General features: G+C 42.2%; 1 protein-coding gene across 1 annotated transcript in view; it reads left to right on the plus strand.

Moving 5' to 3' along the window:
* LOC124156655 (daf-12-interacting protein 1-like) overlaps positions 1-14,224 on the plus strand; it is a 35,941-nt gene extending 21,717 nt beyond the window's left edge. The window contains exons 2-4 of the mRNA XM_046531314.1: positions 1,649-1,796; positions 11,870-12,306; positions 14,019-14,224. Coding sequence (XP_046387270.1) covers positions 1,649-1,796; positions 11,870-12,306; positions 14,019-14,200 — 767 coding nt within the window. The 3' untranslated portion in view covers positions 14,201-14,224. The remainder of the gene's footprint in view (positions 1-1,648; positions 1,797-11,869; positions 12,307-14,018) is intronic.
* Positions 14,225-23,581: the final 9,357 nt, after the last annotated feature.

Genomic DNA, 23,581 nt, shown 5'->3' on the forward strand with positions numbered 1-23,581 from the left:
TACCTTCTATTCTAACTCCGGAAGTCTAATTACAATTAAATAAGTCTTTATACTTAGATTCCTTGGTGTTCGGTATGGACAACAAAGAACGAAAAAATCACGAAAGAATTGATAATAGTAGTGGAATTCCATTTGTCTCATCGTGAAGTGTAAAAGTTACGAGAAAGTAAAAAGAAAAAATGTGCACAATCTGGATTTCAATGCAGGAGCACCATCATCTGGTGCTACACTTCAAATGACATTCTTTGACCACAATGGAGTGTAAAAGTTTCTGTTTCAATAACAAAAAATCCAATAAAATGCTTTGTTTATCGAACTACGGCGACAAAAAGAATTGACGCAAGGAATTAAAAATTTCGCTCATCCGGATACCTTCCAACCCTCGCCGCCCATTGCAACCCTCATCAACCAATGCTGAAGAAACGGATCGCAATGGGACGACTCAATGAAAAAGAGTATTCTATCGCTGTGATCACAGAATCACTTAGCATCGATATGTCATCGGCCTTTTCATGACGTTTGTTCCAATTCGCCTCAAAATAAAGCCCAAAATACATGTGGGCTCAATCGGACTACATTCGCGTATCGGCCTCACAACGTTAAAAGTAACGAAGTTTCGGACGGAAAAAACCCAATCGCCCGTGCGTGCTTTACAGCCGCAGACTTGGTTCGAGGGATCGCAGGAAGTGCAGAGTGATGCGACCCCAATAACAAACAACGTCTTCTTCTTGTGGTGGGGAAGTGCGTGAGGCGTGCTCACGACGAACGAGTGAGGAGTCCACGGGAGCAATAGTTGACAGCCCTTTGCGCGTCCCCTCTGCCATTGTGTATGCCCCCCACTCGCCCCCCCCTCAAACCCACCTCAGTCGCTCAACAGAGGACGCAGAGAAGAGGAGGTGCGTCCTCAACAGAGGACGCACCTCTTCTTCTCTCTCTCTCTCTCTCTCTCTCTCTCTCTCTCTCTCCACCAGCTGTCTCTCCTCTCTTCGCCACCAAATCGGGACGAAGAATCAGATTGGCTGATTCCATCCCCGATATCATACGCACGGAATACTCAGCGCCATTCCACCCATTCCCCAGAAAAAAAGCGAATGGTAAGACGTCGCTACGTCACACACACCCCCCCTCCACCCCGCCAAACGTTTTAATCAGATGAAGAATAAATTAGTGCCATTAGGAATGATGCAGTGAGCGAAACACCAATCCTCTGCGAATTGGGCTACCTTGAAGATTTTGTGTTTATCTACTCCCTCGTTAGAAAAAGGCGTAATTGGGGTCATGTCACAGTTGACACATTGTACCATCATCTCGCGAGAACATACGACATGGCCCTGTGAAGCACGTCTACTCGCGTTCTTTGCCACGCTCCTTTCCTTAATGTGAACCCGATCCACTGAGAGGCGTCTTCCACATTCCCTTTATTTATTTTCCACATTGAAGCCAACTCCACTTCACTTTTGGATTCAACTTTTGGATTTTGCTACCGCCTAACAGAAAAGGCTCTCGTCTCCCCCTCTGAGAACAGATTTGCGGCCCACAGCTGAAAGCTTGCAACCTCTTGAAGACGATCTCCAACGGCGACGACACCAATCCATCAACCTCCGCACCCTCCGTCGCTAATGCTTTCCAACCGATGGCTCTTTTGCAGTGAAGTCGTGCAAGACGCGCTGGCGGAGTGTCCGGGATCGATACCTGAAGGAGAGGAGACGAGGGCCGCCCCCCGACCCCACCAAACGCGGATGGAGACTCATGCCCAAGCTCGCCTTCCTCGACGACATGCTGGAAGCCAAAACGCCGTGAGTACAATTGCAGCACGACCACGTCCCTCTCCCCAAATGCACGTACCCCCAAGTGGTCGCAGACGACCACTCCTTAGCACAGAGGATATTACTCAATTATCAACCCATCCTTCCTGCAACTTACAAAAGTCGTGGACCCACATCGGGGGATCACATCCCAAATTTTCTCAAAATCGCATCATTTAAGTTACTGCCGTCACTACCCTATTGTTAATTTTTTTATCAGGTGGATATCTGAAACAAACTCCAGCAGAGGCAAGGCCGTAGTAACTTCGCTCAGTGGTCCCAAATCGAAAAAAGCTGGCCTAAAGTCATGTTTTCGAAATTTTTGCAAGGATTTTTAAATGTTTATTCGGATTCTAGAGAATATGGCATGCAAAATTCCCTCCCTATTTGGTATTTTTGTTGATGAAAGCGTAAAAGGTATCCGTCAAACATGGAGCTCTCAATGTAAAAATTATAGTAGCGTGAAATCGGAAAGGTCGCTTTCGAAGAAGTTCAACTTCATGAAGGACAATCTTTGTGCAATTTATTTAACCAAAAAAACATTGTTACCTACATATATAAACATTGCGCATTGTGGAAAATACTGAATCCAATTCAGGTTTCATTATTTTTACTATTTTATGTATTTTTAAATTTTAGCGTTTTTCCAGAATTTTCAAATTAAATGTACGACATCGTTTAGAGTGCCACATTTCGTCGCAGAGTATTTGCGTGAATAATAATATTTATTCTTCGTTAAAACTTTCGCGGGTGCTCGTCATGTTGAATTAAAACTTTTGGGCTATGTCGCCGCGTCAGATTTTGGGTGGCCCCAACGTTTCCCGACCGATGCTGGTCGCTTTCTCAAGGGAATCTGAAGAGGTGGGATTTAAAATTGATATATATAGGTATACGTGTCAGGTGGTGGGGAGAGGGGAGTGAGAGGTTGGAGGAGTAGGTTGTCGATTATTTTTGCCGATTACGGGTTGCCAAGTACGGCTGATTTTAAGGCCAGTGTCTCCGTTGAAGTTGTTTTTCTCCTCTTTAGATATTTCTATTGCTTCTCTAACGAGCCTCTGTTTAAAGCCTTTCACTCTCGCAAAAATGTTTGCTTCCTTAAGGTCGATAATGTGGCCCAGCGCTGCGTGTTCGGCTACTGCGGACTTCGTTGACTGCCCCAGAGGAATTGCTCTCTCGTGCTCCTCTAGACGTGTTTTAACCGATCTGCCTGTTTCGCCGATGTAGTTCTTCCCACAGGTCTGTCACGGAATTCGGTATACCCCTTCGACTTGTAGTGGAGTTCTATCCTTGACGGTTTTCAATAGATGTTTTATCTGTACGTAAGGCGAGAATATTGTCCTTATCTGGAATTTGCGTAGGATATTTCCTATTCTGTCAGTCGTCCCCTTAATGTATGGTAGGAAGGCTTTCTTCTGGTCGCTGAGGTCATTTACAGAGGAGTTCGCTGCTTCTGCGGTGTTGATTTTGATCTCGTTGTTATTTCTGATAACTTTATTAAATGTTCGAGAGATAACTCTGTCGTCGAATCCATTTGCCCGTAGAATGGCCTCTAGCTTCTTCCTCTCTTCGGCAAAGTTGTTCTGGTCGCTTATTTTGTAGGAGCGGTGAATTAACGTGTTGACCACTCCATTTATTTGCGCTGGATGATGGTGAGATAAGGCGTGCAGGTACCGATTTGTTGCTGTGGGTTTTCGATACACTGCATGCCCCAATGTTTCGTCCTTCTTCTTTTCCACGAGGACATCTAAGAATGGAAGTTTTCTTAAAAATGGAAGTAAAGAATTTTATGCTAATATTTGCTAACCCGATCTCAGCATTGATTTTACTATAGTGGTGCAGTGGCGGCTGGCGCGGGGTAGGACTCGACGAAATCCAATATTCATGCGTATTATTGCATATTTTATTTTCAATAACAAATATTTACCTCATAAATAAACTAGTAGAGCATTGTTGCGTCCATAAATGGTTTCCCGCTGACCTTACCCATTATTTACGCTTGCCGATGTTCTCCTAAAAATAGTCTCCTAAGAACTCCAGCGGAAGGAAATAATTGCTGAGCGATAGTACGCAGCTGAGTACCCCTACAGTATTCTGGAAAAAACTTGATTCGGAACAACTTACATCCCTCGTCCTTTCCTTCCGTTGGACGGACAAGTTTTCGTCCTCACGCAGCGGCACATTGAATGTGATCCCCAATGTAACTGCCGTGGCGGCCACCTCGGCTGCATGCAGGGCAAACGACACCCCAAAGGCCCTCGGCTATTTATTGCGTTCACGGAGAAAATCCAACCTCCGCTCTCTGTGCACTAGTACATGTGAATTTTCTAGGAAAATGGATATAATAGAATTTCCCGCCCTTTGGAACAATCTTCGCCCTGTGGAAAATCCAAATTACAATTAGACATCGCGTGTCCAAAAATGTCGTGCTTAACTTCAGTTTTGCTCTGATTTTGCCCAAGAAAGACGTGAATATGAATAAGTTCAACTGATTCACGCGTCATATAGTGCAAATTCCACATATTAAAATGAAATCACTTTTCCACAATATTTTAATGCGTACGACGCGTGTCGGCTCAAAGAGGTCTTGTACAAGACACTGCAGTATTACATGAGAACATCACATTCATACCTTTGAGGAAGGGGTGGGAAGCAGACGTACGTGTTTAGTAGAAACTGAGAGAATATAGAAAGAGCAAAGAGATATGAGGAGTGTGGTCGTGGGAGAAGGACACTGGGGAAAGAACCAGAGAAAGCGCGGAAGGCCAGAAGGAAAGTGGAGTGAGGGGAATGGAATGGTCAGGGAGGAAGGTTAGAAATTATGTGACGAGTGCTCACTATCACCATTTTATAAATTAGTCTCCAAATTGAAGACCACATTTTGACAGTTCCTGGGTTTTCCAGCAAAGTATAGCATTAAAGACTCCATTGTCAATTTAATGGATCTTTCAACAACACACGTTGCCTCCCACCTCCAAGCTCGTTTGTTTTTATGATAAAAATCTATTTACGTCTGTGAAAGTAATAATGTGACTCACTAAAGATTTGCTGAGAGACTGCAATACAGACAATGGGGAGGCTAGTGAACCGACTAATGGAAGTGTATGCTGACCAAAACAATTTTCGGTACAGTAAAAATGTTTCCCACCAAACCGACGGCCTTGCCACGGGTCCTCCCTCTCACATGTATTAGCGGAAGTAGTTACGGACAATTCAGAACGCCAATTATTCCATTCTGGACAACCGATCTTATCCAACTTTTTCTCCTGGTACCCAGAAGCGGATTCAGGATAGGGACAAAGGGGAGGCATAGTGGGGGGTTGGGGGTGATAACGTCCCAGCAGTAGAGGGGGTCCGAACAAAATTACTATTCTATCTAGTATAAATTGGATACCCAAAGGGGGGGGCAATGTAGAGCCATTGGACCCTCCCTGGATCTGCCTCTGGATTGTAAAGTAAATACTAAAATCTGGTAAAATAGGCTCTAAGTTTAGGGGTAATTTGTGTTTAAATGCCGTTAAGTAGGTAAATATATCGGAAAGTATTACCAAATACTTTTGTGCGAAGTGGCAACCTCCAAAACTTTCGATTTTATCCTGTGTATTAGGGGCGGTCATCAAACAACTTTTTTCGAAAGTCAAAGTTCGACATATTACAAAATGTAGCCCGACGTACCAAATGAACAGAGAAAAAATTTTGTTCATGTAGGTTGACATCCTACGGTTGCACCAGGGCCGTTTATGTTAAGCTTAGGCAACCCGCAACACATTCCCTCTTTTTACGCTATTTCGGCGATAAATGTCGTGATTTTAATGATTTTTTCAGCCGATTCTGCACCAGTCATGTATGAAATAGTCGAGGTAAGCAACATAGGTCGAAGAATAACTTTTATTATACAATCACCGGTATTAAAATGCAAAGAAACGTAACAAACTTTGAAAATTTCTTAATTAATGGTATATATTTTAATTTGGTGTACTCGTATGGGCATGATCGCACTAATATGACCCTACCGTTTATATACAACAACATTTTTCCCCTCTCCCATCCTAGAGTAAGGATCTCCTCGTCTCCCACCAATGAACTAATGTCAACGCACTGCTCAGGCTACATCGTCTACGAAAATGACTCCGTGTTCCAAATTTTGCAGTTCTTCACCCACCATGAGAACAGGTGCCACTCTGGCTCTCAGGGAGACCCAGAACTCGCCACGTGGAGGGCGCTCCAACTCCAGCTTCTCCCATTACTACCCACCCTTCAAGTCTTATGACGTACCAGTTAAGATGCAATCTTTTTTGTATCCAAAATTGGTGGAGATAAATGGTAATTAAACAGATTGGAAGGAAGTGAGCTGCTGAAGGCTATGTAAATACAAATTAAAACAAAGTAACATTTGCCGGTATCCTCTCCTTTTTCTCCATTTCCCCTCTATTCTCCTTTACTATATACATATTCCCGGTACGATATTGATGAATTGTCTTGTACATGTGGATGGCCTTTCGCAAGGTTTTGTGAGGCAAGGATTTCGTGCCGAAGTGATTTTTTTAATGGAGAAGCAACTAAAATAAACAATGAATGTATTGACACGCTCTTCAGTTGAGAGTCATCTCTTTGGCGCTCCTCGACAGATGTTTGGGAGATATCTTCCCACATATGAAGATATTATGAAGTATTACTAATGGGTGAAGATGGAAAAGATGCAAGAAAGATGAGACTTTGATCAATCGGTCCAGGAGATTGCCCATGTTGTCGCCAACAGAGTGGACCAAGTGTAGAACGACGCGTCTGGACCTTTAATGTCGAACCGCGGCATCCTCATGGCAGTTTAGAGATACAACACGAAATGTAAAAAAATTATGAAGAGCACAAAGAAGAAAAATTCCTCTGTTGCCCATCGAGACTTTATTAATTTAAGGGAGATGTTAAAATTTTGTTTTATTTTCCTCAATGTGTCTTCCAAAATTGGCCTAGTGTATTTGTAAGCCGAAGACGTAAATTAAAAATGAAGAAATATCATTCCTTTTAGACCAAAGATCAACCGGAGAACTAGTGATTGGGACAATTGATTGGAAAACCACAAAAAAACATTGGAAGAAGGCTGCCAAAGAAAAAAAATTATAAAAACGGAGGAATCATTTGAAAGTAGGACATCATTTGCCCAGAAAATTGGTTCTAAATTCAAGTCTTAGTGCTCTAAAGTTCAAAATGACTCGCCGCCTGTGCTCGGCGACGAATGGCAACCATCCTCCCGCCCATCCTATAATAGCTCGGCGCGCAACATCCTGAAGCTGCCTGTGACCTGCCAATCGGTGAAAAGGCACAACGTAGCCAGCGGATTGCAGCAACCCTCGTGACTGGAGCGTTTGAAGACGTCGGCCAGGTCACACCTGAACATGCATCGATGATTGTCGACCGGAAGAAAATTGCGCGACAAAGGAAGAAATACAGAGAGCTTGCGACTTCAGAGGATATGGAAAAGCTTAGAGATCAACCGAGGATAGCATTGTTCTTCGAGGGAAGAAAAGAGAAGACGAAAATCAGGGAATTGTGCAGCAACAATGAAGTGCGCATCACGACTCAACCGACGAGCATGTAGTCATCCTTGCAGAACCCGGCGGGGTTCATTTGGGACATGCATAAACTGAAACAGGAGAAACAGAATGGCTCGGAAACTCTATCCTCGAATTAGTTGAAGCTGCTATAATTGACACGTCTTCCATACGGTGCATCGGTTGTGATGGATCACATTTGAACACCGCGACCGGCTGGAAGGGAGGCGCTATATGTTTTATCGACGTGCGTCTCGGGCGTGCCTTATAGATTTAAGTGCCTTGTGCATTCAGATGAACTCCCTCTTCGACTTAAATTGGAGAAATTTGATCGGCCAGCGACGGGACCAAATATCTACATTGGGTCAATTGGTCGCCAACTAAAGACCTGTGCGCAGCTACCTCTAATGAAATTTCAGACGATTGATCTTGGTCTACCTGATCCTGAACTAAATTCATCTTTCATCAGCAAATACCAAAATTATTCGCTGGACATGGCTCGTGGTATTTCCAGGGGATACATCCCACAAGAGCTGGCTGATCGCGATAATGGGGAAATGAATAACAGCAGATGGGGAATGACGGCCAACAGAGTGATCCGCGTTTACATAGAAACAAGACGACCAACAGTGGCTTTGAATTCAATAACCGAGGCTATGATGAAACTCTATATTCCTATGGGGTTCACAATAAAGAAAAATTGGAAGATTACAGAAGCAGAACACATCTGGGAAATGCTTAAGAGAATAAGACAATTCCGTAAAAAGTAGAGTTCTTGAGAAATTCATCCAGAGCAAAGCGTTCTTCGCTCATCCCGAAAACATCCTCATTGGTGAATGATGAAAGGGTCGAAGCGCGAAGAGTAGCCTTCCAAAGGATATTGCAGGCAAGAAAGACCTATTCGCCAGATGAAGGCATCAGGGCTTTTCACATCCCTGACCAGTGTATTTGTATCAGTTCATAGGCGGGCCGTAGGGAGATGAGGAGATCCATACTCTAGGTTGAGAGAGGGGAAAAATGTTGTTGTATATAAACGGTAGGGTCATATTAGTGCGATCATGCCCATACGAGTACACCAAATTAAAATATATACCATTAATTAAGAAAATTTCAAAGTTTGTTACGTTTCTTTGCATTTTAATACCGGTGATTGCACAATAAACGTTATTATTCGATCTTTGCTGCTTACCTCGACAATTTGAGACATGGCTTGCGCAGAATCGGCTGAAAAAATCATTAAAATCACGACATTTATCGCCGAAATAGCGTAAAAAGAGGGAATGTGTTGCGGGTTGCCTAAGCTTAACATAAACGGCCCTGGTGCAACCGTAGGATGTCAACCTACATGAACAAAATTTTTTCTCTGTTCATTTGATACGTCGGGCTACATTTTGTAATATGTCGAACTTTGACTTTCGAAAAAAGTTGTTTGATGACCGCCCGATTTGATGATGATACTATGTATGTTTCGAATCAATGTGGGGGACTTAATCCCCCACTTAGATAGATCCGCCACTGCCGGTAGCGTTATGCTGATGACATCACCAACTGCGGAATCGGAAGTGTCGGACAATTAGAGAACTTTGTGAATCTTTTAAGCGCTCGAAATCCCAATATTGCCTACACAGTAGAAAAAAAATCCAATGAAGGAGTAAGTTTTCTTGATCTCTCCAAATCCATATCTGGCGAAGATCACAAGTTTGGTATGCATACAGAAAGCCCTGCTATTGCGACACAATTATTCCTAGTGACTCATGTCATTCGACTTCCCATAAACTGTCCGCCTTTCATTCAATGATGCATAGAATCGTCAATTTGCCATTAAATTTAGCCAATTTCAATCGTGAAATTTCCATAATTCAATAAATTGCTGTTTCTTATGGCCATACATCTCGAATACAATAGCCAAAATCCTTCGTAGAAAGTTGAAAACGCAAGGTATTTCACAGCCTTGCTACCTTCCCCCATCACGGAAAAATCTAATTAATGGTGCCGGTTATTGTTTGTGGGAGATCTTTCCAACACGCTTGGTCGCTAATTCCCCAAAAATAAATTCAATATTTCTATTTACAACCCTTGAACTCTTGGTAAAATTTTTTCTCGTGAGAAATACAAAATAGAAACCATCAATTCGCCATATACCAAGGTATTAGCACGCTACATGTGTTACATAGGCCAGAACGAAAGAACACAGAAAGTGCCGGAAAAGTGGGCATCAAATGTCACTTTTCGCCGAACACTTACTGCAGACTTTTAATTCTTGTAATTTCCAACCACAAATTCTCCAGTTTGAAAATAAGGGCACAAGGCTGGACATATTAGATGAATTTGAAATTGTGCGAATCGATACGAAATGTGCTCATGAATGAACGCGTGTTTGCCACTCACCCACCTCTCCCGCAAACAAATGGTCCAATTCATTCATTCCTCACCACCGCGTCATCCAACCCTCCGCACTCCTCCTTCCTACCCCCCCCCTCCTTCCTTCCTACCCCCACTCCTCTCTCTCCCCACCCCTCCTCCTCCTCGTCTCTTGCTAATGACTCTTCGTTGGATGTGCATGTCAATACAAAAGTTAACTTCAAAAGCTTTGTGGAAGAGTGTTTTTCTCACATTATTTCGAAATTTATTCCGCGTTTATTTTAAATGTCTTGCCAGTGCATACGGCATAATAGTATATAATTTTGGGATTTGTGATGCGTTGAGCGGGAGTTGTGAGGAGTCGAGGGGAAGGCCAAAGAGGAAGAAGGAAGAGTGGGAAGCCACCGTCGCGGCAAACGACCCTAGCGGCGAAAAGAACGCCAGTCACCCGTAAGTATGGAGGAGCAGGAAGAACTCCCGAGGACCATCGTCCTCTCTCTCTCTGGGAATTTCACCAAAAATCAGTACTTGCTCCTTCGACGGACGTCGAAAATGCATGGCCACTTCTTTGTAGCCACAGATCCGTATTGACAGCAAAGAGCGCAACCATGAGGGTGTAATTATCACAGAAGAGAAGTGCGAGGTAGGTGTGCAAAGTCCCTTGACGCACACGGCATCCAGAATTTCAGCTTCCATTTGTGGGGAGAATGGGGTCGGAGGTCAATGCATTCTCATGTGCAAATATGACGGAAGTTCCGGACATTCTCTACGTAAACAGAATCGGATGCGGGAACAGGTGGAAACCTATTCTCAAGTTTCTTAGTACCACTGCGATTGATAGAAAATATCACTGGTGAGTCATGAAAAAATATTTATATTTCGTTTATTCACTGCCTTAAGTTTCCACAAAAAACTTCAAATGATTGGTTGAATTGGGAGGGAGCGTTTTTGTGTGCAAATAGTCGACCGCTCCTTCGGTGGATTCAAGAGACGATATATATTTCAAAAGGGGACGAGTGGAGGAAATAAAAAAATACAATTATTTAAATACACTAAAACTCTATTTCAGTTTTATAAGATGTGCCTTTGTTATTCAATTTCGCGGATGTAATCTTAAATTCCATTGTTTATAAAAATTAATTGTTTAAACAAAATGTGAAATAACTATATAATTATTTCAAATACAAAAGAGTTAAAACTATGGAATAAACCTTTGTTTAAAATATATGTATGTAATAATAACAGCGTTATCAATTTTGGCCGACGATTTTCGATTTCGGACCACTATGCTAAAGCCCTTTCGGTAATAACCCACGGTCTATAATAATCTTCAGCATCACGGCTAGGAAATGTACGTTTTTCAATGAAATGTATGATTTATCGATGCGTAGAAATTGACAAAACATGGCCAGGCCCACTCGAAGCAAATCTATGGTTCCGTGACAACCTCCACGCCCAGCTCAAATTTACATCGGAGGCGAAATAGCTTTCGCCATTTACTTTCTAAACTCGCTGCTTATAAACGCTTTTAATGTTGCTTCTAATACAGCGTTTGTGTTGAATTTCCTGGGAGTAGTTAATGCCTAGCGCGATCGATATAAATTTGCCTGAGAGACGTGTGTGTCACCGCATATAATACATTTTCCATCACAGCCGACGCTGGTTGACTTTTCGACGGGTCGAGCTGGAACTTTCAAAACAGAATATCGATCGATGGAGACTTCCATCAATCAACGGCCGCATTTTGTATCTCATTTCTAACAATAAGATAATAAACATCACAGTAAACGCATCTAGTGCGACGGTGGTGCAGTTGCGACGTCGTAACTTTATCGCAAATGACATTGTCGTTTCCTACTGCCGCACTCGACGGCCTGATACAAATCAGCAGTGCGAGGTTCCACTGAAGTCCATCAGTTGGCATAGCTTTTCAGGTGTCACGTATTAGGGTGCTTTACCTATGCCGTGTCCTTATTCATATGGGAGTCTTTCGCTATCTTTGCTTGACATTCATTTTTCCACTGCTACCATCCCCTACTTCTGTCGCCTAGTGGCAAAAGGGTGTTTAACTCAGGATTTTTAAAGGCCACGGCACAGCAGTGAACGCAAATCTTGGCATGTTACTCACCCCCTCCTTTCCTTTCGGCGGCGCTGCAGTCGCCCGACGAGCATCGTGCGGCGCAGGACGGCGGCGCCGGCGACTTCTGCGTCGCCCTCCACACCCGAGGGCCAGAGCACTCCGCCCACGCGTCGCCTGCTCTTGCCGGCCGTGTCGCTGTCAACGTCGAGGGGGACGCCGTTGAGTGGTGAGAGCCCCAGCGGCGGGGCCGTGGTGCCCGTGTCCATCCTGAAAGCCTCCTCGCTCTCGGCCGAGCACCAGTTCACGACGGCCAGCTGCAGCAGCACCGCCACCGCCATCTTGCGGCCGACCGCGCCGTGCTTCACCTCGCCCACCACGTCCCTGCTGCTGCTCCCGGCCACGAGCGGCGCTGCGGTCGTCTCTGGGGCACCCACCGCCGTCACGACGAGCACGGTGGCCGCCCTGTCGGAGCCAAGGCACGCAGGGGGCGGGACCACGTGCAAAACCAGCGCCGGTGAGACCTCGTGTCATTTGAGAACTAAAAAAACACACAAATGAGTAACCATACACCATTAACAATAAAATACAAAGTATAATAAAATAAGAGCTAGATATACCAACCTCGTAACATGCCTCCGACGTATGTTGCATGTCCGTCATCGTAATCGTTCGCATTTCTGCAGATTTAGAAGACCCTCTTTCCGAACAGGTTGAGCTCCATAACTCTGGGAATCCAATTAGAAAAATATATGACGCTGAAAGAAAATTAATGAGATAAGAAGGAACATTCTAAGGATTGTCAAGTCACGGTGGGTGAGGAGACAGAAATGGACTTAGGTGGTTGGAGTAAGTGTAATTGCTGATGACAAGTAACGGGGGGAGGGGGGAGTTTGATTTATGAAGATCAACAGGACAGACTCAAGCTAGGAATCTATGCGTAGGCACTGGGAATAAGAATGCATTAGCGCGAGGGCGACAAAGTTTCTCTCGTTTGCCCAGTGTGACACATCCAAGAGCATAAGAGAAAGAAGGAGGGAAAAGCACTTGCCTTGACCGGGAGTTTTATTTATTTATCACATCCCCCTTAAACAGCACAGAACGTCCTTTTACAACGAGGGTTTCCAATATTAACAAAGCACAACACAAACATCCATGCCCTGGATAGGTATCACCTACCCAGGCGTGATTCCAACCCACGACCTACGGTGTGGCAGGCGAGGACTTTAGCCCACCGCCACCGAGGCCGGCAAATGGCAAAAATTTGAAATTGGATTTCCCAAGATTGAACGAAGTTAACATTCAAAATATAAATGTTGCAATCACGAATCAAAGATGAGCAGAATATTAACCGTCAAAATGTGTAGAGGCCGCGTCGACCTCTCTAGATAGCAATACGACATCCGTCACTTCCGAACTGCCAAGGCGTATTTGTTCCAATGTGGATTTTTTTGGCTGAATCCATCGTGTTCTATAAAGCCAACAAAACTCCGGAGAGGAAAAAAGGTATCGAGGTAATTGAAGTGGCGTCGCTATTCAGGGATCTTGGGTTTTAATCCTGTTCAGGGCGACTGAATTTTCCTCCTCGGAATTTCTACACTCAAGTTTGCCCTGGAGGGTGACTACACAAAGATACGCAGCTGGACAGCCCGTTATAATTTCTTCCTCTAGAAGAGACAAGTACTATGTATTTAGAATGTTAAGTGCGGTACGACCCACCAGTAAGGTACTCGCTGCCTCCGCACAGTTTGACGAATAAGATATTGCTCATCTTTGCGTCGTGATTGTTGTCATTTCGAGATGAGAAGTAGGCTTCGTGTATCAATCCTTCGGACGGCAAACCATTCAAGTGGCTCAATGCTATTCGATATTTTAATCAGCCTTTGAAAAAATAACACAACCCCCAACCCTAAGATTTGTTGAAAGAGTTTAAAAAATATATAATCACCACTCTTCTAATTTCTTAAAAAAACTAAAGTAAAAATATACATAAAGGGTATAACAATAATGGCTACATCAGTTTTTCACGATAAGTGGTTTTTTTACTAGTATAATGGTTGTGTCACTGCCTAAACAATTTTTGTGTCCAAATTGTTACTTTGTCACTAGCCCTCTCAATTAGTGAAACTGTTGGCGTGAAGCCGTTTAAACCCATGCTTGATATGCTTACAGCCCAAAGCATTCGTTGTATAACAATGATTCTCAGTTCTAAGCCCTTGCCACTTGCAGAGACTCCAAAGAGGGAGGCGGAGCTGTCCTCAAAGAAGACGCCGCTCAACGCACCGCCCAACCTGGATGAAGAGGACTACTACGGCCTCTCGGTGTCCGGCAGACTCAAGAAACTCAGCCAACGGGACCGCGCCCTCGTGCGCATTGAAATCGAAAAATTGTTTTTCAAGTATGAGACGTAACAGTAAAGATGCACTTATAACAAGTTTTAAATTTATCAAAATCACTCAAACCCAACCCTTGATATACTTAATATTTGGTAGTAAGAGCGTTAAAAATGGTACCTCTCCTTGGTAATGAACATATTTATAGCAACCAGAGGGTCACATCTGATTTCTTCTCAATGCAGCTGCAAATTCACCATTTTTCTACTATTTGAGGCAGTTGTCAGAGGGTGAAATACGAAGGTAAGAGTCGTATAACATAGGTGTTTCTAGTTATCTATGATGTGGTAGCGGGAGTCACCCATCCGTGGCTCGCACTGCCTAGCACAACATTTCAAGGGCAAAGCGGTGGGCCTGACTAAATGGTGACACTCAGAACGGTATTGCATAGGCAACTTAACCTACTACTTATGATCGGAGCAAACCCATTTGGCATTCAAGCCAATTGGTACTTGCTATCGAAGACAAACTTTCAGTTGTATTGCACAACCCAACTTCATTACGTCCGTTCAAAATGGATTTTAATAACTGAAGTCGAAAAAAAAAGTTAGGCGCCTCCTTGGTGGCACATACAAGTACCTAGTGAGCTCCAACTGACCCTGGCCTGCATTGACATCCGCTTTATCACAGCGGTGAGACCGAGCAACAGGCGTATGTGTGTGCCCCTCCAAAAAGACAATGCAATGGTACTAGGCCTCTAGTGCACTTCCCGGCAGCAGCAGTGGGCCCTGACTGAGGCAGATCCCCTCGTTTGCGACTCTTCTGTTTTGGAATCAATAGGCCCAATTCTTCATTTCTCTCTCTCTCTTTCTCTCCCGGATCATAGCCAAGGCAACTTTCCTGAAAGCATTCATTATGCATCATTTAGCCCTTCACCAATCGCCCTAGGTAAGAACAGATACCTTTCACTGGGAGAAGGATGACCCCATATTAGAACCTCGCCATATTTTAAGTCTGTCAGAGAGGAGAAAGTAAAAGGTATTTTGCCCAACAAACAATTTTAGGAATTGTTTTTTCCCCCTGAATAATGAAGGTGCCACGTGAAATTGAGCAGTTTAATGCATACAACTCGCACCTTCTTTTCCTTTTTGTTATATTTTGGTGAGACGTTGACTACTTAACACCTGCCACACCATGGCATTTGACTCGTTGATAATCGATTGATCTATTGCGGGTTCATGTGTACTTAAGATGTACACGTAACGTAAGCACACTCCCATGCACTCAAAAATCCTGGTGACATGAAAGACATTGTAGTTACCTATCCCATGTCATAGGTGCTATGTGTTGTGGGAGACTCAATAGTCGGTCGAGCATTTGGACGACGAAAAAAGGAAATGGTTTGCCTTGTTTTGAATTTCCCACTCCGACCAAAGAATAACAACCTACTGGAAAGGAAACCCACTATCCCGTGGGGCGATATTGGCGGCACAACCCTTTGTTGGGATACTTTTTCCCCGTTGTACATGTCTTTAGGCTAGCGGGAACTTACACTAAAAGGAGGTAAATGATGTTCTTATTCATGCACTTTCAATGTTTACATGATTAGGACTACGCCTGGTATTAAGGATACAGGTTCTCAACTACAAAAAACTACGGAAAACCCTGGCGAGGAAACATTGAAAAGGTTAATTTTTTATTGGAAATTTTTTCTAGCTTCTTCGTTAATTATTTGTATTCCTTTAAGGAAATGCTGCATCCGAATAATTCTCGCCCAATGCTTTGCTCCCTGTACCACAATTTATTTGTACTCCCCTAGAATACTGAAGTGAAAAGACTGCTCACTCCCACGCATGCGCCACTGCGGCGCCCACTCGAATTTTGGCCAGAGGCGGTTGGTTGGCTTCTGAAATGAACCCTTTCCAAACGGTGTCGCAAAAAGAGAGCCCTTTTGGAGTAACAAAAAGAATCCAACCTCTATCTTCTTACAAAATAAGGATCGCCAAACTATTAACCATCTATCTTCTTCCCAAACTTCCACTTCCACTTGCGTAATCGTCATAATGCGATACAGGCTTTATCATATTTTTAGTAATGGCTTCCACAACTAAACCATGCAAAAATACTAATGAGTTAATTAGTTAGCTATCACCACCGTCATCGCTATCACCACCGTCATCACTATTACCGTCGTCATCACTCACCGTCGTCATCCTCTTAGTATCACTATTTCAAGTACCGCTATTAGGCTAATAGCCATTACCCGTCCTAGTTATTAGAGAGAAAATTCATTTTAGGGTGTGCCTGTTGTGATGTGAGAAGTACTCAACCAATGACAAGGCCTGGTTACTCGATACTAATGTACCTCTATCGCTCAACTGTATGCATCGATGTATCGCACAACTCTTGCATCGATGGTGCACGGTACGTTGTTGTGTTTTATACTTTATAAGAATGTGTAAACCTATCCTTTAAGTTCCCCTGGTACGTAGGCGCCTTCCCTAGACACTAAAAATGGACGTTCGCTATGAATATGTACTTATTTTTTCATTAACTATATGCGCTACAGCGACAATCTTTGGTACATATCAACATAATGATGCAAAATTATTAATACATTAACATGTTTGGTATTTCTGTTTTATTTTTTATTTTCATTTCTGTAATATTTTCTGATAAATGGTACTGTGACAAATGTCACATTGGGCCGATTCCTATGCAAATCTTCAAAGTTGCGAATTATATGCTCTAGTCAGAATTTATTGCAATTTCAACGTTTTTCCTTCATATTCTTGCCAAAAGATTTATTATTTATCAATTACTCGATAAATTTGCATTTATTAACTTTTATTCCGGTAATTAAGTTAGAATTAAATTGTTATTCTTACTGGTATGGATAGCTCAGAGATATTACACTGCGTGAAGCCAAAGAGTTCCCAGAAAATCAAGACTTTGACGAAGTATACCCAATATACCTTGAGCCGTCAGAAGCAGCAGTTGTCTCTGATGAGGGCATTGCAGATGACCAGGCTCGTGGACTTGTGGACAATGGAATGGGAAGACAACCTCGGGCAAGAGTGGAGCTTATTTTGCGGCTGGATAATGATAATCCTTGAGAATTTCAAGACAAGTCCGGAAATATTGCAGTACCAGTTAGATGTACGGAAAAGGATTCGAAGTCAACGAAGCTTACATCACTTCTCCAACAAAAAAAGTGAAAAGAGAAGCTGCCAATTTGCGACAAGGTCATTTTGTAAGAAATAGGTTATTCCCCGAAACAGATCCTCCTGAATAGAGGGAAAAATCAAGTGTACAAATGTTTTAAATAGTTTTTTCGGATGAAATTCTTTTTCCTCATGGCAGAATTAGATACTTATACTACGTCTATTGTTTTTTCATCTCCTAGCATCAGTAAAGAGATGAAAATTTTCATTGGAATTTCACTGCAATGAGGTTTTAACTGGTTTCCATCCAAGCGATGCTCCAGGGAAGATTCTGTCACAACTCAATGGTTACCGTAGCCTAGCGAAGGAATAGGGTCTTTTTGATGAGTAGATACCTTCACTGTGCAGACAATACGATGCCCGACATGAAAGACAAATTGTGGGAAGTCAATCCGTTTTGGTAGTGGTGGTGGAGTATTTTTTCTTGGATTTTGGGTTTAGCTGTTCATTAGCGGAAATCTGGTACTTGCATGTCACAATTAAGAGTTCCGGCGTGTGACAGTGCAAACGTAACAGGCCAGGTGTGAAGCCACACTACTTCATTTTCATCAGAGGCAGGCAGTGAAGTATGTTACGATGCTAATGTTCATTTACTCCCTGTTATACTAAATAAAAGATAGCGTCGCCGTGCTGAATAATACTGCACTTCCGTCAACCGCACTGCATGCGATACATGTAATATGGACTTACTTGCTTACCACTATGGACTATATGCTTACCACTCAAAATATTACGTATGCGCCGGCATTCAACTCTAAATCAATCTTCAGTTTTTTTAAACAAATTGTAATATAGCAAAAAATTGAATGAAATATGAATCACTCTTTTGTGACGTGAGAATATTTTTCAAATATGTATTTATTCTATACATTTTGCAAAATTGGGGAAATGCATTTTCAACTGTTTTACTTATTCGCCACGTAAAAAAATTATTTAAATGTGCCTTTAAAAAATCCATTGAATGCGTAAATTCAAGATTCTGTAATTTCATAACACTCCAGACGACAATATTACATAAATTTAAAATAAATTTTCTTGGTGTGCATTTGACAAGTTTATAATATAAATATTATAAATGTAAATACACCCCACACGTTTGTGAAATAGCATTGAAAAAAATCCAGAAAATTTTAACACTTTTGAAACGTCACACTTTATATCGAAAAATTTATGAATTGCGGACAATGAAACACTGAAAATTATTGCTAAACATTCAATAATTTACGTTAAATTGTAAACAAATGGTTGATACTAGTGCACATAAATAATAATATGTGCATAATTAATGTTTTGTTAGCGTTTTTTATCATTTAAATGAACTCGAAATACGAAAAAATACAAAAATACGAAACATATTTGCTTTATCTGGGGAAATATTACCTTGCACCAGAAGACAACAGAAGCGCCCAATGTGACATTTATGTCACAGCCTGTATCTCGGAAACTACACAACCAATCAATGCAATATTGTCAGAATATAGTTAAAATGAGACTCTTGGCATTTCCCTAGAATATCAATTATTAATCTAAAAAAAATATCTTGGGCGGATCCAGGTTAATGTCTAAATGTATGAACGCGAGAATGAACGCCAAAATCCACCGTGTAACCACCCAACTTGTGCGAATGCATGCACAGAAAATAGAACCTGCTCTAATTTGGTTCATGCATTCGTACATGTTCCGTTCCTGTCCACTAAAATCATTCACGCCAACGTGCAGCAACTTGTACGTTTTAATGTACCGTGTAGCCAGGTGTTTAGAGTGCGCTCACTTTCAGGCCAGCCTCTGCCGACCAGTGTATTTCCTGGCACCTCTTAACAGGTTAACATCCGAGGGTTTTTTTTTAATATGTCCCCTTAGGCCAAGTTAACATTTAAATGTGTTTATTATGACTAATAGAGTAGAGCAATATTAATTGCACGTACCATTAATTGTTTCATTATAATGATTAATTTAATTAGCGGACACCGGTGTCCGTCACGTCGTCAGCGTCACGACCACCAACTTATGCACTCGCGGACATCTACAAATTTACGAAAATATGGCAATTACTTCAATTGTAGTGCAGTAAAACTTTGCTAATGAAAAAGTAAATTGCACGTAACGTTATTTTTTCTATCTAGTGATAAATTTAATTAGCGGACACCGGTGTCCGCCACGGTGTCAGCGTCACGACCACCAACTTATGCGCTGGCGGATACCTATAAATTTACGAAAATACGGCAATTACTTCATTTGTAGTGCAGTAAAATTTTCGTAGTGATAAATTACACCTTCATTCATTTTATATTCAGTATTGCACTTCTTAGTAGCAGTTTTCTCTCCAGTCCGCCCCCCTCCGCGGACACAGCTGTCCTCCGCGGAGCTAACTTTGTCTCCTTCCGTAGCGTATACTCAAGTCCGTTTCTGCCAGTAGACGCTGCACAGACACTAAACAACAAGTTATACCAGGAAACCCTCCTTCCTTCTACATGCAGTGCTATTATGCTTATGACGGAGAACTCTTTTGTTCGACTAATGTAAAACATTGTGTGGAACTTCATGTCACATCATCAACACAATATATCCCTTTCTGCTTGTTGAAGGAATACGTAGCATTATATATAGGGCGCTTTTATGTCTTGAGACGACAGAACGTTTAGAAAAATCAGTGCTGTCACAGTGACATGAAAAGAGGCAATATTTTCTTCTATAATACGATTAGTAGAAGAAATGTGAAGAGTGCTCGGTGCCACTTTCTGCGTCCTGCGCTGAATTCTACTTTGGTTCGTCATCGTCCTTTTGGTAAGTTTGGTTTACATATTTAGTTGCATTTTTCTACTTTTTGGTTCACTGAATATTTTCATAATCTATTCCATTATATAAGAAAATGTTGAACCAAAATCTACTTTTATCATTAGTGATTCCACATGGATAAATTCACCCCGCGGACCAGATTCATTGTTGAAGCGGCTAAGAGGAAATACTTAGAAGAGTCATCTGATTCTGAAAGTGTAACGGGAAATGATGAATATATCCCTTCCAGTGATGAGGACATCAGAGTGAACTCCTCAAGCGACGATTCCTTGCAGGATGGACAATTGCTACGAGGGGCAACCTCCGATACAACCGACGGAGAGCTAAGTGAGAGTGAAAATGTGCAGCTAAATAGACCGGTGCCCTCATCACCAAATGCGTCATCTGACTTTTGGACTGAACCAGTGAAAAATCATCCGAATTTTCAGTTTACGGCGCAGAGTGGATTGAGTGCTGTAGTTGCAGATATGAGCCGACAACTCTTCACGAGATCAAAAAGCTCTTTGGGATTCTGATTAATATGGGTGTGGTAAAAATGCCAAAACTTTCTGACAACTGGAGTAAAAATTTCATATATCGTAATGATGTAGCTCCTTCTCACATGAGCATAAATCGTTTTGAACTCTTATAACGGATGTTGCACTTCTCCAATAATGAAGAAAATTCAAACAAAGACCGTTTGCATAAAATTCAACCACTCTTGGATAAAATCATTTATAATTATCAGGAATTATATACACCTGGGGAAATTGTATGCGTTGACGAATCAATTATTCCATTTCAAGGCAGGTTAGTATTAAAACAGTACATTCCTCAAAAAAGGCATAAGTACGGTGTCAAATTTTTAAATTGTGCTCTGGTAAGGGCTATGTATGGAATATGAAAATTTATGCAGGACGTGAGCGCGATGCCAGGCGATTTGTTCCAACAGCAGTAGTTATGCAGCTCTCCGAGAAGTTACTAGATGCTGGCAGAACGATTGTTACAGACAATTATTACACGGCCAATTCACTTCTTCGTCGTAGGACACATTTACTAGGTACCCTGCGTAAAAACCGCAGGGGAATACCCAAAGATGTAACGGCCAAAAAACATAAGAAAGGGGAAATAGTAGTCAAGGACAATCAAAGAGGTGTGTCAATAATGAAGTGGAAAGATAAACGCGATGTTTCGCTATTGCCAACATGCCACTCAAACGAGATGGAGGAAGTGGAAAAATATAGGTCAAGGGTTTTGAAACCAGTAGCTATCCTGAAGTATAATGAGGGGAAATCATCCATAGACCTTTCTGATCAACTTTCCTGTTATTCAACGCCTTTGCGTCGGTCTTTGAAATGGTACAGAAAAGTAGCATTAGAACTATTATTAGGGACTTCTGTGGTGAATGCTTATTTCATTTTCAACCAGATTTGTGGCAGTAAGATGCAGATAGTAAAATTCAGGGAAAACCTTATCGGATCGCTTTTGGGAAATGAGTCACAGGTTAGTTAGTTATTGTTTTTAGGGTGCGTCGACATCTTCGGTCATTTTGCACCGAATTATTCCATTCGTAAAATTTCATTTTGGGAGGATCACGTCATAAACCTTAACCTGAAGGAATCTGGGTATTTATTTCCTCGGAATATAAAATAATAGGTGAGAAAGGTGTGTGCGTGAATATAAATTGTGTAACGAGGTTAGATTTCATTCAGCAGACCAATAGTTTTCAGAAATTTTATTACCCGACTAAGACGTTCAGGGTCGTCACGAAGCATGTCGTTTAGTCTTCCAAAAAGGTTCATCCTATATCGCAATATCCGATATAGGTCACATTCCGTCAGGATATGTCTCACACTGATTATAGAGTCACATTCCTCACAATGGGGCGGGATTTTCTCTTCTGTGAATAGATAGGAGTGAGTCATGGCGCAGTGCCCTATCCTCAGTCGTGTGATGACTACCTCCTCTCTCCGAGTACTCCTGACCGAAGAGGCCCACTCTGACACGTCAGGTTTCACACTACGGAGTTTGTTCCCCGTTTGGGAACACCAGCGTTCTTTCCACTGATTTAAAACGATTCTCTTCCACGCCACCTGGAGATCACCTGCAGGTACTGGCAGTGTATTGCGTTCTATATCGGATAGAGCCTCTTTCGCCGCTCTGTCTGCTTTTCGTTTCCGCGTATTCCCATATGCCCTGGTATCCACATGAAACTGATTTTCGCACCCCTCATTTGGAGGGAGTGGAGGGAACAATGAATTTCGTTTGCAATGGGATGCGACGGAGAGAAACGGAGTATGGTCTGCAGAGAGCTCATTGAGTCAGTGCAGATGACATAAGGTGTGTCAATTTGATGGATTCCCTGAAGGGCCATCCACAGAGCAATCAATTCAGCAGAGTCACATGCTGTCTGGACACTATCCGAGCGAGCGACGGGGTTTTTTAACGAGCTTGTCTCCTCGGTGGGCTCGGGTCCGTGGGGGCGCGGCTCCCCAAAGGAAGAGATTACTCTCTTCCCCCGGTGCGGGGAGGAAAATGGTCTCTAACTAGTCTGGAATTCTGGTCTGTAACTGTGCTATAATATTCGATGGTCTGCATCTAGTCTGGATCTATTCTGTAACTCAGCTGAAATATTCTATGGGTTTCAACTGGTCTGGAACTCCACTGAAATGGGTATCAACTGGTATGGAGCTATTCTGAAATATCAAAGGGGCCAACTGGTCTGGATTATGATAATGTATGAGCTCTGATATTTTATTCAGTGATCTTTATCCGTTCTTAAATTTATTTATAACTGTTCAATCATTAGAATATATTTTAGGCATTGACGATTGGTGGAATATGGAATCCTAGTCTATGGAGTAGTAAATTTTTGATGTACATTAGTTTTTTCAAGAAGAGATAAAATGTATACATGTGTAACTGATAACTTCACGCTTAACTTTGTGGAACCACTCCATATTGGAAATAACGGAGTGAAACTATGTTAATAATATTCTAATATTACGTTACGAAGAAGAAGTTAATATAATAGCGAACCTGAAGAAGTTAATATAATAGCAAACCTGAAGAAGTTAATATAATAGTGAACATGAAGAAGTTAATATAATAGCGAACCTGAAGAAGTTAATATAATAGCGAACCTGAAAAAGTTTTACTCCTTTATTTCCTTTATACATGTTACCACATACATAAAATGCACATAGGTTCAAGGGTACCCACTGCACATAACCATGCAGCATGGAGAGTTGCTTTCTTTTGACAGCATTACAGAGGGCGACAAAATAAATTCAGACTGATATCAAAAGTAAGTTCAATGATTTTCGCGGCGTTGATCAGATGATCTTTGCATTCTCCTCGGCTTTTCACCGCGTCCGTTGGCTTTTGGGGACAACAGTTTCGCTGACATTGCAGTCGGCGTCTTCAGGTCGAAGGTCTGACACTGTTGGAAACTGTAGTC

This window comes from Ischnura elegans, chromosome 3 (genome assembly GCF_921293095.1).
Source record: "Ischnura elegans chromosome 3, ioIscEleg1.1, whole genome shotgun sequence".
Lineage (NCBI taxonomy): Eukaryota > Metazoa > Arthropoda > Insecta > Odonata > Coenagrionidae > Ischnura > Ischnura elegans.